General features: G+C 42.2%; 1 protein-coding gene across 1 annotated transcript; it reads right to left on the bottom strand.

The window, feature by feature from the left end:
- Positions 1–8601: 8601 nt before the first annotated feature.
- On the bottom strand, positions 8602–18239 carry map2k2a (mitogen-activated protein kinase kinase 2a). Its single transcript, XM_051375539.1, has 11 exons — positions 17192–18239; positions 16750–16960; positions 15189–15335; positions 14927–15004; positions 14305–14356; positions 12049–12173; positions 11225–11438; positions 10973–11037; positions 10794–10855; positions 10498–10543; positions 8602–10383 (listed from the first exon to the last, which is right to left on the bottom strand). The coding sequence occupies exons 1-11, from the start codon at positions 17278–17280 to the stop codon at positions 10273–10275; spliced, it is 1200 nt and encodes a 399-aa protein (XP_051231499.1). The 5' UTR covers positions 17281–18239; the 3' UTR covers positions 8602–10272.
- Between the last annotated feature and the right edge of the window lie 1022 nt (positions 18240–19261).

Genomic DNA, 19261 nt, shown 5'->3' with positions numbered 1-19261 from the left:
TTGCAGTTAGTAAAAGTGGTTTTATTTTTGCCTGATATGTATCATCTATGCAAGGACTGCCTAACTTCCACTCTCAAAGTATCTCTGTCTTTGGCTGACACATACCAGTCATTCCTAAATACAAAGGAACAAACTGTTAACCCTGTGCAACCTCAGATGTTTCTTAGACAAGGAATAAATAGCTTACTGGCACTTTTTGCGAGCCGTACACAACAACGTGTTTAAGGTTTTACTGAACCTGAGAAAGAGATACAGTTAAGATAATTACTATGAGACTATCAACTGCACTTTTGAGTTTGACTTGACTTCAGTGTGATTGAAAAGAGTGATTGGCTCATAAAAATAATGCAGAATTCAAAACTATTGAGCAACTCAACTTGAAGGAGCAATCAGAGCAAAGATAACTGAATCTGAATCGTTGATCCCTTAAATCATAAATATTAATGGAGCACAGATGGGCCACCTTTTAATACTGAAATACAGAGCAGTTGTTAATTTTATAACAAACACCTTGTTAAGTGTTATTAGCTTATTGCTTTTACGAGAGAACAATTCTATCAGGTCACTCCCGATTTACTCTGGTGAGGACTTTATTCATTCAACAGCTCACTTGCTATCAGATTAATTAATATATTTCAAATGTTAAGATTAGAAATAAAGCAGTAAAGCCAGGACAGAAAACAACAGAAAATAATCTGTATGTTAAATAAGTAGAGGAATTTGGTTGGGCCTTTGATATGGTCTATGCTTCCCCTAACCATTTATTTATTATTTCTCTTCCCTGCCCTGTCCTCATTTCACTGACTATCTCAACTGGCCTCTATGGCAACAACCCTGCCTAGCCCGCCCTGCTGCATGGGAATCACTTCTCTCAGGTCAAGAGGATTCAAGGTTGGACCAAGATAATGCAGGATAATCGGAATGAGGAGGGGGTGGCAGTTCCAAGGAAAAGTGGATTGTGAGCAAGTGCCACAGCCAAGTGACTCACCGCTGCCAGTAGTGGAAGGAAACCTGATTGGTCATATTCAGAGTGAAGCAGGAAGAGGGCAAGTGACTGATAAAACTGAAGTTGCGAGGGCTGGTCTAGGTCCTGGCAGCTTTTACTAGAAGCTAACCAGGAAGCGCTGCCAAAACATAGACACAAAGCCAGTGAAAAGGTAGTGGGCGAGGCAGGGTGTTAAACTCACAAGCTCACTCATAACTCCTGAGCGTATGGTGGCCTAGGAATCCGGCTCAGATGTCAATGATAAACTCAGATCTCATTCAGTTACCTGGTGTAACCTGCTTCAATAAGAGGAAAGGTAACCACCCACAAGTTGGGCAAAGTTTAATGTGAGGAAGCTAGAAGTGGGTTTTATGATGTTCTTATAAAAAAAAGGTCTGTGTTTTATGCTGTCAGATAGCAAAGGAGCCGTCAAAGTGAAATCTGCTGCTGCTTACTACTCGTATGAGCTCTCACACTGTTCTTAATGTGTCTATATTTTGTTTTCTTGCTTGTTTGTATCAGTCAGACCCACTGTATAGCCACAAGCTAGCAAATACAAAGAGTGCCCAGAAGAAAACATTGTAATTCAATCCAGAATGACAGCTGTGAATGACTACTTTTGCAAAAGTTTCATTTTTTAAAATAGTTTTGACACAATAACAGAAAAATGGTGATTCAATTCTACGGTAATGTTTGAGTTTGTAGTTTATGGTGTTGGATTGCTTTATACTGTAAAACAGAAACACATCTACACTGTTGTGTTTGTGTCTGAAATGTCACTATCAAATGAATTCATTCATTCATTTCATAATGTTAGTTTTGTTAAGTAAAGATTATTCACTAACAATAACTATACACCGAAACAGTCTTTACTTTCATGCCAGTTAAAATATTGTCTGCTGGCTGATATTTCATTGTGAAGCCATGAGTCCTACAACACATGTCTTGGGACAGTAGCCTTTCACAAGCTGCACTGTAATAAAACCACATTCACGGTCTGAGTTCCTCTTAGACTGCGTAACAAGCTCTGACACTGCCATGCTGCCAACCAGGAAGTGTAACAAAATCTAACACATGGCTTCAGAAACAGCACTACAGCCCAACACGATGTTGTCCAGCAGAATTCAAGCTGGCCACTTGGTCAGTCCGCAGGGCCAACGTGCCCCGGCTGCGCCACTTTGTGCATGCGCAGCCCAACAAGGGAAGAGGACTTCCTGTGAGTCTGTGGCAGGCGTGTAACAGAACCCGCTCTGTTATCAGATGACCAGCTCTCTACTTGCTCGCTCTCTCTGTCCCTACTGTCTGACCCTCTCTCTCCCTTCCTCTCATCTGTCGCTCTCATCTCATCATTGCTCCATCTCTGTCTCAGACTCTGCACTGCACAGTACCCACAACATCACCCACTTCCCCTTTCCACTGCTGAGGAGGCAAAGCAGTGCAGACCCACCCACCCTCCTGTATCTCGATGTGCGTTACAGCAACCCACCCATCTTCTCTCCTGTTTCATCCCAAACCAATTCACTAAATCAACATGCAGACAGTGTCAGATTGGTCACATATCCCCTTTCTGATCAGTTGGCCTTTCTGCTTAATTAAAAGGAGGATTCTGCTACATTTGTACTGGTATATCTCTGTACTACAGTGATTAATATGAATACATTATCCTGTTGACCAAAGCCTACCACCTTCAAGTAGTTTTTACAGTATATTGGAAATGTAAAAACCCTCAATTAACATATCACTAAAAGACATAATCTATCTCTTAGTGTGAAAATTCAAGACTAGCTTTACCCCGACCCTGAAAAATATCCCAGCCTCTTCCTCTCCCACTCTAATTTGATCAGGTTGTGTTGGCCTCTCCATAATAAATGTCCCAGAAGAGAACAGAAGAAGCCCCTTTACTCCCCCTAGACTTCAGCACAACAACAGAAAAACAACAGAGAGGGGTCTGTCTATCTGCCTAGCCAGGCTGGAAGCTGTGGTATACTGAGCAGCTGACCAGGGGAACCAAACATTAGGGGGAAGTGAAGCTTCATTCACTAAGGAAGAGGCAGATGAAAGTATTCAAACTGTACACAAATGTTTTTAACTTACAAACCTATAGCGATAGAAAAGCAGCACAGAAATAATTCTGTTTGGTACAAACAAATCTGATCTTTGATTCCCCCATATGGGCCATAATACATCATTTGACCACATAAAGAAAACGTTGAACAAACATAATGACTGTTACATGTAGTGCATTGTATACAGCCAACATTTCACTCTAAAATAAAGCCTCAAACTGCCACGGCGACATCACGCAACCTGTCTTCTCAGTCTGTCTGAACCTGCTAGTTTCAGGCCATAGTGGTGTAGGCACAAACATACAGGAATATCAAACTGTATTCAGCCTCACCGCCAAATTGATGGGTGGTGTCTTGGACCTGCCCACAGCCACTGAAGTCCCCTGCAATTCCCCTGGAGTCTATTGTTGGTAACACAGACACACACGCATGCACACAAGCACACACACAAACACATATGGCGTCCTAGTTTAACCTCTTGCTGGAATTCACTTGAACTAACTATACATTTCTTCTGTGGTAGTACATAGGAAGTGGCATAGAGAGGTAGCATCAGGACAATGTTTACTGTAACCAGTTCTTTCTGTGACATTGAACTTGCTTGCTGGCACCTTCTTAGAGGCATTCCAAACACTTTCCCAGCATTTGGGCGTCTTCATGTACTGTGCTTCTTGTACCCTCTCCGTGCCCACACGTTTAAAAAACGGGTTCGACAAGTATGCAAAGCCAAAAAAATATGCATCTGGTTATCGAGCAAGGCAGTCCGGGTTCCTGTGAAGTCTTCAAACCACGAGCCACAAGCAAGCAGGACATGACAGGCGAGATTAGAATCTGCTTTTAACAAGATGCTGGTGAGGACAGGGGGTGAGTGGAAATGTCATGAGATTGACCATGGTGTGAGTTGCTGGGAAAAACTGAACTCGATCAGAAAGTATACAAGTTCTCCAGCATAGTGCACAAAGTTACCAGAGCTTAAGTTTTACTTTAATATTGCATTAAAGCAGCTTACCCTAGCAGTGAAACCCAATTGTCACAAGATGTGTCACATATTTTCCCCTTCAGCGAGATGTCCTTTACTGAGATTTTTCAAACAAACTATTACTGAACACCCCACCTGTGCTCTGTCAGCTACTGTATGTACACAGATACGCTACTTTTGCCACAGTCTAACAAACATCTGATGCAGTGGTTTTTGTGGAATTACTTTAACACCCCAAAAGAAGCAGCGGTACAGGATGTGCAACTGTCTTCATCTTCTCACCCTACTAATAATAGCAGCAGTGCCATTTAATCACAGCAGAAGACGAGAACATTAAAAGAATATTGTGCCATAATAAGATAAAAACAACACTGATGAGCAATGAGCTTGCAAGCTTGCAGTTAAAAAGTTACCCTGATGTGAATGAAAACTTTACGACAAAAAGGTATTTCTCTGAGCAGCGTTCTGTGCAGCACCTTACGCTCAGCACTGACCTATTTGCCATTCCCTCCTTTATCTGCAAGTGGGTCAAGAACTCTGAACTCCATCAAGCCCCATCTCTCTCACTCTCCTTCACACACAACACGCTATGGTATTTATTTCCTCTGCCTGTCTCTCTCCTCCTCTCAGTCACGGTCTAAAAAGATACAGTGTTTGTGTGTATGTGGATGTCTTTAGAGTGCTTACCAAATAGGCAGAAAATGTTTCCCGGGCCCTTTCTGCCTCCCCTGCCTGCCGGCCAGCTCTGCTGCCTCCGTCTCTGGGCAGGGCTAGAGCTTTACCAGACAGGAAACTTGCGAGTGGCCCTAGTCATACAGGCAAGCCCTTGCCTGATCCCACACAAACAGACACCTACCCCCCCAGCCACCACCACCCCACCCCCCTCTGTTTTCAGCCCACAACTCAGCTCTGCATCCCCTGCTCTCATTGGCTTGACAGCTGCTCACTCACCACACCTCCTTGTTGGGATAGGCTGGCGGCTGTTCCCTTTCCTGGATGGCCAAGGGCAAGGCACTCTGGGATATAGAGTTCTGAAACCCCATTCAACCGGCTTTACAGCCCCTGCTGTGGACTACGAGTCCCAGCTCTCTCTGCCCTTACCACCCCCACTATCTCCAAGCCTGCTCTAACGTAAGCACTCAGGGCTGAATTATACACTACAGTATGTTGCTAGCAGGCTGCCAGGTATTAAAGTACAGACCAGCCATCAAACAGGGCCGAGCTTCGTATGAAAAAAAAAAAAATAATAATTTCAGCCCCGACTGTCAGAGCAGTAACAAAACATCAGAGATGGATTCTTTCATCAGCTTGCACATAGTGACATTTCAGACACACTTACAACTCCTGACCTAAATTATGACTTATTCCCATTCCAAACAGTCTAATGCCACTACAACATGCCCTGCGCACACAGCACACAACTTGCCCCGCACTGAGCGTTTCAATCGTGACTGTCCCAAAAAGTTGTTGCTATTGCTTATACCTTGTCCAATAGAATTATTTTTGGTTCCTAGCTTCCCCTCGTTCAGTACCCCCCACCCTCTCGAGAGAGCCCCCATCCCCCTCCTCCTCCTCCTTCTTCTCTAAGTGCTTCCACCTGCCTGAAAAGTTAATGCCTTGAACACATCCTATAAACTTTATCTCAAGATTCCCCAGAGGTAAATAGCAGTACAGAGGAAGTACTTTAGGAGGATTAAAAAAGAGGAACCTTGACTAGGGACTACTGCTGCGACCCACCTCTCCTCTCCGGCCAACCCCCCCACCCTGCTCTCCTTTCTGTCCCCCTCCCTCATTCCTCCCTCTCTCCTCTCCTCCTCTGCCCTGCTCCCCTCTGGTCGACAGGCCCAGGGCAGACAGCGGGGGGATGGCAGGGTGCCTTTAGCTCACCTGCGATGGCCGTGGTGAAGCTTGTTGTGGGTTAGCACAGCCCTCTCCTCTCCTCCTCTCCCTCTCACTGTTGTGCAGCTTAAAGCCCCGTATGCGCTAACCAAGCAGCAGCAGATCAACTCAATTCCCTTCCTGGTTTCTGGAGGGCAAAGAGGTCCCTCCCTTTCTCTCTCTCTCTCTCTCACTCACTCTCTCTCCCTCTCTCTTAAAGAAACAGCATTCCCCCTCCGTCTCCTCTCCCTCCTCCCTCCGCGAAGCAAAAGTAAAGTGGAAATTTCTTTGCGCTCAAAAGTGGACAGTTGTCAAAGTCATTAACTCAATCAGAGATGACACAAATCATTAACCCATGCCTTCCCACTCTGCAGTTTCACAGTGAATGTCAGCAAATGTTTCCCTCTATGGACATTAAAATGTTTGGTTTGAGGGTAAATGAGTTGTAACTCTTGTCAATTCTCACCCGCCTCATCTCTCAATTCTGCTTTCCTTTCCTATGTGAGTTGAGTCGCACCCACCCATCCTATTGCCTGAGGTCATGGTGTCCCACCCCAAAAGCAAGTCTTGGCACATTCCAGCGCATACAGTAGGGGCTGCCAGCAACCCCCTTGTTACACTTTCTGGCTCGGCCCGGTCTCTCTACATAATACCTGCCAAGCTCCAACAGGTGAGGCAGCAGAGAAGACATTATTAAGTCCAAAAGTGTCTCATCCACTGTGGGGAATGGCAAGTTCCCATGTGTAAATTTACAGCTATTGCACTTGATGTTGCGCCACTTCCAACCGCCCACCAGCACGCCCCCTCAGCGAGTGCAAGCCAGCCATTGTGCCATGGAGTGGGATAGAGCACAAGATGTATTTGATGATTCTGTTGCAACATAAACCATCCCAACACACCTCTGAAAGCACTTCTAAGTCGTAGATTTCATACACACACTTGACAGGACGTACTTTTCACAATGTTGCTGCCTGTAAACAGTTGCCTCTTGGCTCCAGTCTTGCAGGAGTCGTGTCCCACAGTGCAGCAGGGCTTGGCACTGGCTTGGCACTGCACAGATAACCATGCAGGGGAATCAAGGGGCTATTTGGCAGGGAGAGGTAGTGACACACCCTTTATCTAGAGGGCACTGTTCTGCATAAGCACAGGGGAGCCACAGAAACACACATAAATTGCAGTAGTTGGACGTTAGGTATCATCACTTGCTGTAATTTGCAATGCTAAGTGAAGAGGCCTGCAGGTGGATAAGTGAAATTAAAACAGCGGGACATACACTTTCATATAAATACAATATATTTACACAAGTTGCCTACTATTCAGTTTCACCCTGATTATCCACAGTCAAAATTAGTTGTTCTCAGCCCATGGCAGTCAGAGATGATGTCAGACATTTTTATGGTAATGTCGCCTTTGAGTCCAATATAAACTGGTCTTCTCCAACCCCAGACACCCCACATCAGGGCTGGGTTTGTCATTACTGTCTGAATGATGGTTTTGGTTTTTTCTTGACCTACTAAAGCTGAAACAGTTAAAGTTAGTAGGCTACATGAATATATTAAGAATGTGCCTGCGTCGGTAGGCCTTGTTAAACTGGAATAAAAACAGTCCTGGGGACAGTAGGGAAAGTTTAGAAAAATACTCACTTCATAAGTAGCGTTATAATGTCGAGTTTAGGGCTCTGTTACACTCAAGTTTGACATATTTCATTGGTGAGACACAAACATGTTAATTAGTCTAAATATTCTGACGTTAGCTAATAGTAACCTATCAGTCTTTCCTCATTAACCCTTAATAAGCTGTACAGAGATGGCGCCAAAGTAAACCAATGATAACTGTAATTTACGTTACGTTATACATTTAATAAAAGTAGAAATACATTTTTTTTAAAAAGACCACTTACCATTTTAATGTCGCCATCCATCTCTAAAACTATGTGTAAGTTAGTGTAGTCAGTGAAAGTTAGCTCTCATAACTGGCGCAAGAAAGGATAGGTAGGTACTGTTGCTATGGTTACCTGCACTGATGCCTGCAACTGTTGATTTTAACGAGACCTGCCAGCCAATCAGAAACGAGTATCTCAGAGTCTATGGTATGATATTTTGGAATATATTTGGGGCAAAAATGTAAGTTGTCCAGGTTGTAGTGTATGGAAATGAGTCTGCATATGAACATGTGTCCAACAGACAATAATTGCACACTGCAACCAGGACTGTAGGGCAGTCCCCCCCCCAAAAAAAAATTGGACCTGACAACTCACAAGGTCTCTGAAACACTGTTTGTATCTCATTTGAACTGTATACTTATAGTTTGTCATTTATAAAAATATAATCTTCATACATTTGATTTAATCAATCAATATCAAAACTTTCTTCACACTCTCAAGAACAAAGTGGTGGTATGGGGCTGGCCCAAGACTAACCCAATTTGTACAGGACTTACTGTGGAAAATACTAACCAGGTACTCTCCACCAGGTTGCTAAAAATCCCAAATTCCCTGGAAATACCAAAGAACATGACCTGCCTTTTGAATGGTAGCTATCACCCTGAGGGGCATATCATTGTGTCAGAATCACGAATGAAGTAAAAAATTTAACTGTTAATGTAAATTAAACCTAGCGTGGTACAATTTCTGGAGTACTTCCACATTAAGTTTGTTTGGGACAGAAACATAAAAAAACTAAAACAATGTACAGTACATTCACAAATAAGTTTTATTTTAATCTTTTTATACATTATAACCATATCCAACACATTTTTATATTATAATAAAATGACTCTTCTCCCTTGTCATTTACATAAATCAAAAATTTGTATATTAAGACTGCAAAATAGTACTCCTGTATTTTTTGTATATAGCTTTGTACACATACATGTGCCAATGCATTCATTTTGCTCTGAATGAATGCACATTTTTGGGGGAATAAGAAAGGGCAGCCATAAGCAGAGAGAATACAAGAACTCTAGCGAGACGGCAGGCTAGCAAGTAACACCACCACCATGTGACCAACACTGACCTGGGTTAAAATGTTCAGTCAAACCCTTTGCGCTACTTTAAATGTCTGAAGTTCCACTCTGTTGTTTTTATACTTTTACCATAATTAAATCAAAGGGAAAATTGTATTTCAACCCAAGTCTTTTCCAAAAGCACACCTCTGGCTGGTTGTGTCCCAAGAGAAAGCTTGGAGCGCCACACATAGCAGTACAGTGAAAACATAACCAAATACACTTCAGGGGAAAGTACAGACCAACAACAAAGAAAAAAAAAAAAAGTCAAATTAGTCAACGTGATTGAAATTTCATAGACATTGCAGAGATTCAGGCTTATTCACCAGATAATCATCCCCATCATGATCTTGGGAAATAAAATACACATACAGTATTAGAAAGATAATAAACCATGCTATATCATCCCATGAATACATTATGATCATTGTTTTCTCAATGTCTATAAAAGACATTCTGGCATATATCAGGCCTCCACAGCATATGCCTCCTCCTGTGTGAGAGAGACAGTGTGGGATGTGAACTGAAATGAATGTTGAGGAAACAATGTCAACACAATTGGAGCGTAGATCACTGAATGAAATAAACAGAAACATTTGAAGTACACTGATATACTGTTGCATGAATGTGCATACAAAAAAATAACTGATCAGGCATTGAGAAAGTTTAGTAGTCGTAAGTACCCTCTTTGGTTTGTGACACTGTTCACAAAGAGATCCAAAATAACTGAGAATGACTCCATATACGCCCATCTGTCCTGTTCCACACACAAATTTGATTATTATATTGGAGGCAACTGCAAGTTCTCTGCACACAACGTTTTAGCATGGATAAGTTTGACATGGGGGTTTTAAATCAAAATACCTGCATTCACCTTCAATAAAAGCAATTTAGAATTTGCAAGTAGATAATATGTTTGGATTTCTCTTGGTTTGGAAATCTCTACAGCAAGTAATTTATTAAAATACAGTCCCACAAGCCATCAACTGTTGCCATAGAAAAGATTAATACAGAATATTCAACAATACAAAAGAAGTTTGTCAATCAATGCAAATTCAGCTGACAACACTGGCAGCCCTTCAGTGCTTTACATCCTCTGTAGCAGTGTAGAAAAGTGAGCAGCGGCTACTCTTGACACTGGCATGGTGAAGCTGTGGCCTTACAATACAATGACTCAATGGGCCCTGCTGCTGGTGAAGAAATAAATGAACGGGGGAGGCCAAAACATTATTATTATTTTTTTTTACCCAAGAGCAAGATGAAAAAAGTGCCAATGTGTGATGGCTTGTGTACATGTATGTGCAGTATATTTATGTGTATGCAAGCAAGACCCAGAGGTGTGTCAGGGCAGTGGGGTCTGTTCACTCAGTGCCGCGGGTGGGAGTACTGGGCTGGTTGAGGCCCATGGTTTTGCACAACCAGCCGGCAAAGTCCACTTCCTCCACTTCTGATCGTTTGATAAACGTGTGACTCTGAAATAAAACCAAAGGGAAACCATTGTTTGTACTGTTGGCATCATTAACACAAAATAAATAAACCCAGTAATCAAGCCAAGTAAATCAGATAAATGAAGTTCAGGTACCCACCATCAGCATCTTCAAATCTGCCCTCTCTGCTGGGTTTTTGATCAAACTGTGGACACAAATGACACCACCATGAAGGATTAAGTTGGATTTTATTTTGTGATCTCACTCGACTAGTTTCGGCAACGACCTCATACATTTATGCCTTTCAGTCAACACGAACTGCTGTCACATGACATTTAATACAAAAGGAGGAAAGTGTAGAAATGTAAGCACTCAGTGTTCTACCATCTACTTCTCAGGTTCCTTTCTTGCATAAAAGCAGATAAAGAGTAGTGGTATTTTGTTTGGTAGCTCACCATTTTGTCACAAAGTCCTGGAAGTCGTTGGTGAAGACCCCAAGTGGCAGTTTAGGGGGTGGCTGAGGAGGAACCAAGAATCAGACATCAAAACAGAATAGTTAACGTAAACACACACTGTGTGCTTGTGTGTACAGAGACAGAAATATGTGTGTGTGTTTAAGAGAACTTTCTCAGACCTCGTTCACAATGTAGTCCAAAAGCTCAAAGATGGCCATAGCAGGTCTACTGTCCATCCCATGTCCTGTGGAGAGAAGTCACATATCATGGACACAATTAGTAACATCATTATTTAAATCATATGTTAAGCAAGATTTCTTATTCAAATCATATATGAAATCTTTTATCCTGACAAAATAATGCTAAAAAAATAAATACTACCACTGCTAAGTCTGTACAAATCTACATGTATGAGTTTCTGCCTTTCTTACCGCTCACAGGCCTGCCTGGTGGTCTGGGCCTCTGCATGTTGGTGTGAGGCTCCCCCTCGGCCCCGTCCATAACGGCCCTTCCGAAGATGCCCTCCAGCTCTTTGGCTTCTGGTGGGGGGATGGGGTAGCGGCCAATCGCCAGCTCTACCAGGGACAGACCCATGCTCCACACGTCAGACTGAACCGAGTAGTGAGTGCCCTGCAGTCTCTCCGGCTGTTGAGAAACACACGATCTACGTCAGAGGGAGCAGGTAGAGCCAAGATGCAAGGCAGGAGAGAGGGTGGGGCAGAGGGCTGGGTGGGGTAGGCACAGGAAGTGGAGGAGGAGGGGGGTGTTATGGCAAGGAGAGTTGGGGTGTGGTGAGGGCAAGAGGACAGAGGATGGGAGGGTTTGGCAGGAGGCGAGTAGCTTTGGACTGTTTTAGTGAGAAGGGTGAGCAAGGACAGGTGTGTGTGTGTGTGTGTGTGTGTGTTGGGAATTATGATCAAAGGGCAAGTGTCTCTACACCACTGGTGCTTTGTGGGTAACGGATGGGAATAGTGTGGGACAGACAAGCAGCTCTCTGCACTGCACCCACCAGGTGTCTAAGAGTGCGGGGAGAGAAGGAGAAGGAAGAGCAAGCACAGTTGCCTCACTCTTTGCCAGAAAGCCCTGTCCTGGGTACAGCCCTCGGTTCTTGGCAGGGGAGTGAGGGAGGGCCAGAGGAAAGGAAGGCCGAGGGCGGGGCCAGTGAACAAGAGCAATGTGAGAAAAGAGGAGAAGGAAAGTGGGGATAGGGCCAGAGGAAAGGGGGTGGGGGCGCAGGCGTGTTGAGCTGACTCACCGACATGTAGGAGCGCGTTCCAACAAAGGAGTTGGCCATGGAATCTATGAGCTGGCCGCTCACACCAAAGTCGCACAGCTTGATCTCCCCGCGAGAGTTGACCAAGATGTTGGAGGGCTTGACATCTATACGGCAGAGGGGACATGGACAAACAAACAAATGTACATTAACAACAACAACAACAACAAGAGTTAACAAATAGCAAGACCACTGCTACACTGGTGTCAATATATATGTGGGCTTGCGTATGCAAGTGTATGTGGGCATATATGCAGGGTTATGAATGTACTGTATATGTGACTATATGACTATACGTACTGCATCCATCTATGTTTTTCATGTGAGACACTAAGATGTGTAGGCTTTAAAAACAAATTTCCCAACAACATAGAACGACTTGAGAGACAAATATTTAGACCAGGACTACAGTCTGCCATGAGAGCCTGTGGGAGGCGTTCTCAGCACCCCCCCAAGCTTTGCCTGTGGTGCTGCGTTCATCGAGCAAGGGAGAAAATAGCTACAACTCAAGCTGAGACCCTGTTATAAACACGGGTCCTCCACATTTCCCGCTCATCGCTGAACAACATCCGGCAAAATAATGGGGTAAGACTGAGCCCTGCAATCTGTCCTCTGTGGTGTGTGACCCCCTCCCACCGACCAAGGACACGTGAGGAGTGACTGAGAAAGAGGTGGCATGAAAGAGCGGGAGAAAGATGGAGGGAGACAGAGGGAGGGGTCAACAAGGCGCGGTTGCTGTATAATCACATCCGAGAGGCTGTAATTACCGCCCGAGCTCACAGACAACTGTCATAGAGTACCACCGACCCTGTAGGACTGTGAGACTGCACTGCACTATGGTGGGTCTGCCTGCTGCCTTCAGTACACACCCATGGTTCCTCAATAGTGTGCAGTGGAAAACTTATCTTCCACACTTTGCTATGGTGTGACTTGTGATTTTGTTTGAATGCAAAGATAATGGTTTTTACTGAGCCTTTTTTTTTCTTCATGCTACAAATTTCTATGATCAGGAGCTCGTGATATTCCCAAATAATAGCTTGCCTTGTGGTGAGCGTGCTAAAGCTCTTCAGATGTTGATGCAGTGCATATGGAGGAAAAAGCATGAAGACAATTAATAAAAATCTAAATTGTACAGGGACGACTGGAGCCGGTCTCGTTAATGTGATGCATTTTAAGTGGTTTCACTGACAAAAAAAAGTTATTTTGGAAATCGCAAACATACCTAAATGTTTTTGTTAGTGCATGTTGAGCTTGTTTCAGAGCAGCAAGGATAATGTCAGTGGAAAATTCAAGGGTAATCCTACTTTTTTTTTTTTTTTTTAAATGTTTTATATGTGATGTTTAGACTGTAACATTTGCATGGAATGAATGTCTGCTGCCTCACAAGCATCATCAAAAAAATGTACCCACCACTAATACTCAAAGGATGGGAATCATTATATTACCCACAACAAACGTCCATAAAACAACATCTATATTGTATTATTTCTAAATGAGGACAACTTTCCTGCAATCTGGAACATGACAGAGCGGCCCTAATGAGATGCCCATTTGTACTTTCTATACATTACATGGCTATTGCCAGACAAAAACAACCAAAACATATTTCTGATTCATCTCTTATTTAAATCCACTGTGACCAATAAACTGTGTCCTTTCAAAAATAAGAAACATCAAGTAAAACTAGTTCTGGTTAAATGTTGCAGTAATGCTGTAAGAAGTTGATTTATTTTTTTTATTTTTTTGCAATACCTTATCAATACCATGATCAAAATTACAAACTTCTTCACATGAAAAACTATGCTTGAGGCACCATAAAATATAATTAACAGTGCATCTATAAACATTTTAGTCATCTTGCTCAGAGGATACCTGAAGTAATGGCTCATCAGGATGAAACAGAATTCAGGTTTAAGTATTATTCATTCTGAAAGCAATTCACAGGAAATAAGTAACTGAAAAAGCGATTGTGAGATAAACACTGTATTCTGTGATGTGCAAATTAATTAATGCTACATGCTACTACAACACACATTTATACAACACTACATGCCACACCTGTATGTAAAAATACACCCTGCTTGTCACCATCATCAGCCCAATTACGTTAGTCAATCACGTATCATTTGACTTAGTAAACTACACTCTCAGTACAACTTGTACTGCAGTAATTAGAAAATATTGCAGAAGGGATTTTGAGAGCAATTTTAATTTATTGCAACTAGACAACACCCTTACCTCTATGCATGATCTGGTGCTTCTCCCGCAGGTAGGCTAATCCCCTCAATACCTGTAAACGAGAGGAAAACATTCATAAAACACAACTATACAAAATACCTAAGCTCAGACCAGAGTCTGTAAACACATATATTACAAATAAGCTTTCCCTGAGTACATGTCAATTTAAAAACACACATTACTTTTAATAATTCTGTTATTACACATTGTTATTTGTGCTTTATGCAAGAGTTTAAGTTGAGTAAAATACAGCAGGCTCTGTTGTTTGTGACTCATGCTTGACAGCTGGTTAAGCAACACAAGAAAGACACACCCACAATCAACAGCGTATATGAGAACATGTAAAGTGACAAGTTATAAGAATCTTTGTATTACTGCCAAATTCAAACGGCAGCAAATTGCTTATATTCGCTAAGACGCCTGCATCGTCGGCCAACATTACTGAGCCCAGTTTTAAAGTTTGAGGTATTATATGAATCTATGCCAATCCCATTTTTACATTTGCATGCAATGTAAATGTGTTATTTTTCCACAGGGGTGGAGGGGGAAGAGGTCTAAAAAATATCTTAAAAAAACACAGAATCTACATTTGTGAATGTAAGAGAATTAATGAACCACATACAGCTATGCTAACTTTTCCCAGGATTTCTTCTGGGATTCTTCTGGCTTCCTTGAGGACCTGGTCCAAGGATCCACCATCCTGTAGAGACAAGTTGCTCAATTAAAGTTTGTTATACAATTTTTCTTTTTTTCTTTTTTTTTTAAATCAATAAATTTTCCATGTAAAAAGACACTTGAATTTAAAAAAAGACAACGTACTGGTATCCAATCACTTTAACCCTATGTTCATTGGTAGTAGGGCCTGCTAACAGTCTGTCTCTCACCATGTGCTCCATACAGATGCTGATCTCCCCATCGCTGTAAAAGGCCCCATAGAAGCCCACAATGTAGGGGGAGTTGCATTCATGTAGCACCTGCAGCTCTCTGATAATCTGGTTTCTGATGGCAGGCTTGATTTCCAGGTGGATCAGCTGAGGGGGGGAAAGAATGAGACCATAAACTGCTGTGCTAGCACATGGAACAGATGTAGTTAAATCATTCACTGACCTCCTTACATCACAATACCAAGGTGGTTGTTGGAATAACTACAACACTTTCTGTGTGTTGTGTTAGCAATCTTGACACATACCACTTGGGATTTCACATTTGAAAAATAGTTTCAATCACTGACACAGACCAGGTGAGTCTACATGCCAAATGTCTTACAACTCTCACCTACTTTTTAAAATACTGATAACCACAATGACAAAGTCAAGAACCCACATTTCCAAGTTGTTTCTCACCCTTTAAAGGATTTTCAGGTGTGTCATCACACACTTTGATGCTTGACAGCCTACAAGCTTGTGCTTGCTTGAGTTTCTGCTGCAGTGTCTATATGGAGTCCCAATAACTTTCTCTCTCATACACTGTACAGCTTGCGTTATGATCAAAATAGGGGGGAAATGGGCCAACTAACTGGCCGCAAGCATACAACACCATACGAGGGTAGCAACTAGTTTTAGGGGAATACTTGTGATAGGGATCCTTTTAGGTTTTGTTATTCAGATATTTACTGAACCAGACATTTTACAGTGGAAAAATAAACTTGTCAGTGCTGTCTGATATACAAATGATATATACAGATTATAAAACTGCTTGGAATTGACCTCAAACATATCTTTGATATTTCTCAATTTTAACTTTTTGTAATACTTTATGCACACTTTATACTGTGCTTATAGTAATAAATAATTACAGTTATAAGCACTCATAAATATTATATAATATATATATTTTATAATGACAGTCAAGTATCATAATACTTCATAATTGCTGGTCACTCACTATTTTTTTTTGTCAAGGGCCATAGTTTATTATAGGTCTCATAGTTGTAATGGATTATAATCACCTTTAAATGTTTTGATTTATTTGTTATACGTTAAATTTGAACAACATATTGGCCCAGATGACTTATTTAATATTTGATCTCCTTTTCCATTTGGTGTTTAACTCACAAAAATATCTGTGGATCACATTTATAAAGGCCATAACACCAAACTGTACACTGCTGCTACCAGTCCACAATGACTACATATTCAAATACTGGTCTTGTATAGATGATGTGAAATATTGCAGCATATAGCTAGCCCTTCAAAATTCTTATTTACATTAGGAATAACCGCCCTTGTACATTTTCACATATTTTTGTTATCATTGCATTATCATCATGGTACATTGTGTGCTTTTCTCCACACAGCAAGCAGGTGCAGCAGATCAACAGTGCTATTGTGTGATCAAATCTGAACTGCACTTGAATTCCTTAATCAAAACACCTAAATGTATTTTAATTCAGCTCCCCCAAACTGTCACACTTCACTTGAAACAAAAAAAGAAGTTAATTTTCACCTTCCGAGCCATGACCAACCCCGAGGGTTTGTGGCGGACTTTGTTGACCACTCCTCCGTTTCCAGCACCCAACTCACATATGGGGTCAAAATCCTCATCCTTCAGCTCCCCAACCTGAGCTTTCTGGGTAAGAAAGGCTTCCAGTCGTTTCCTCTGTTGCTCATCAAGGTCTAGCTCACCCAGTTTCTTCTGTAAGGCCTCGAGGTTGGCTCTATGAGGAAGAGACAGCAGGGTTTGATACAGACAGACAGAAATGATAAGACAGGAACATTTAGCAACTATTTAAATGGGTACCAACGTTACACAGTGTTTGTAAATGGTGATAAATCAGCTACACACACACACACACACACACACACACACACACACAGTAATTATAAGCATCCTCTTTTTAAGACAGGTAACGTTACATTTAATATCAACTCATACTAGGGCTACTCACTCAGATGCAGCATCAATGGTGTTGGAGGTGGCCTGTCCTTCCCCAATGGGCGTTATGTTCAGGGGAACGGGTCTTCTTTTGGGAGCCATTTCAATAACGACTTTCTCAAATAATGCACTAACAATGCGAATGAGCCGGGAAGCTGCTAATCTATCCTTTCACTTGTTTGGAACTCAAGTCTGAAAAAGCAACAGGATCAGCCCTAGAAGGCTAGTAACTTGGCTGGCTAGCGTTAGCAACGTTAGTACACTTTCGGTAGCATGTCAGTCAGCTATGTCGGTAAATACTATCATGTCGAGGTGCTCTTTAGCAGTCAGGTCGTTTTCCGGTGCATCTATAGCCTCTGGAGGAGACACATTTCTATGTTTCTGCTTCTTCTGGGTTAGCTACCTGCTGCTACTAGCCACTAGCCGCCTAGCTGCTACTAGCTAGCACCAGCTCCTGGAAAAAATCGTGCGCTGCGTCTCTCTCTCTCTCTCTCTCTGTCTCTCTCTGTCTCTGTCTCTCTCTCTCTCTGTCTCTCTCTCTCTCTCTCTGTCTCTCTCTCTCTGTCTCTCTCTCTCTGTGTCTCTCTCTCTCTCTCTGTCTCTCCCTCTCTCTGTCTCTCCCTCTCTCTGTCTGTCTCTCTCTGTGTGTCTCTCTCTCTGTCTGTCTCTCTCTCTGTCTGTCTCTCTCTCTCAGCCCGAGCGTGCAGCCCCTCTCTCGCTTCTCAGCTTTCACGAGACAACGGGCCGCCACGGTTTTACCGGCAGCTCACACCGGGGAGACACCGACTCGGCCTGTCTTCCCTCCGCAGGACGGCAGCGTCGGAGCTACAGATTTCCTCGGTGTTTCAGCTCGGGGTGTGGGGCTTTGAAGCGGTGCTCTGGCTCTGGCTGGTGGTGGTGGTGCTTCAATACAGGAAGCTGTGTGACACCCACAGGGAGAGCCCTTCATAAATAGCGCGAGACTGAGGCCGTCCGAGAGATGAGAGAAAATCTCATGGGTAATGTAGGACATCTGCAGTTTGTGATACCGGCCCCGGTGAGCTGTTTTTAATGAGGTAAAAAGCCCAGTTTAACCATATCTTATCCACCCTGCTGCTTTCTTATGTGTTTAATGGCTGTTAGTAAACAAGCTGTGAAGGACATTACTGCCATCCAGTGGCACCAAGTGTTATCTATGTATCCTAACATCTTTTTTATTATTTAGTGACCTGACGACCCCTGACTCAGTGACATATTTCATATTATATGTACAATGAACCCAGATCGTGAACTCAGCCAGAGTGATTTGGATGGATTTTGAACAGATTTAGGGAACTTTATATACAATTCTCTGTCTGTGTTATGTATTTTAAAAAATATTTTTTAACTATCACACATATTCAGTGTTTTCTTGTCCCTGACACTAGGCCATTGTTCTATTTACTTAACATTTCTTCACATAACTGAACCAAATAAAATTTTTGTAGCACGCCTTAAAATCAAGAAGGCTTCATGACCCCCGTAAAGCTTTAGCAACCCCTAATAGGGATCCCGACCCCCAGGTTATTATTGATTATTATTAAAGATTATGTTATTAAACATAGAAATTCAGTACATTTTTTTGTGAAAAATACTTACAGGGTAAAACATTTGCAATTGTATTTCTTATAATTCTTTTAAATTGTGTTTGAAGTGGTAGGTCTGTATTCCTACTAAAATAATGAGCTCATTATGATCTAAGTCTGTAGTAATGGTTTTCAGCCTCAAGTGATGATTCTTTTTGCACAATATAATATGCACTCCTTTATATTTCTGTCAAGAGCTTGAATGTACAACAACCAACACATTAATCAAAGTTTCAATTATTCAGTTTCCAAAATTACAAACTTCAGACCAGCTATAGAGCGGAGGGATTATTTTGTCAACTGCTGTTTCCACGGTCGAGAATAAATAGAAAATATGTTGTTGTGAGTGTTGAAGATCATGTGATGTGATTGAAAGCTACAGAACAGCTACTGATAGATCTTGTGGTGAGATTATTTTGTCAGTGAACTTTGAATTTCAATTTCATTTGTTGTCTGCATCAGTAAACTTTTCTGTACTA

The sequence above is a fragment of the Dicentrarchus labrax genome, unplaced genomic scaffold (genome assembly GCF_905237075.1).
Source record: "Dicentrarchus labrax unplaced genomic scaffold, dlabrax2021, whole genome shotgun sequence".
NCBI classification, from domain to species: Eukaryota; Metazoa; Chordata; class Actinopteri; family Moronidae; genus Dicentrarchus; species Dicentrarchus labrax.
Note: the sequence above shows the minus strand (reverse complement) of the source record. Positions and strands in the feature narration are given on the sequence as shown.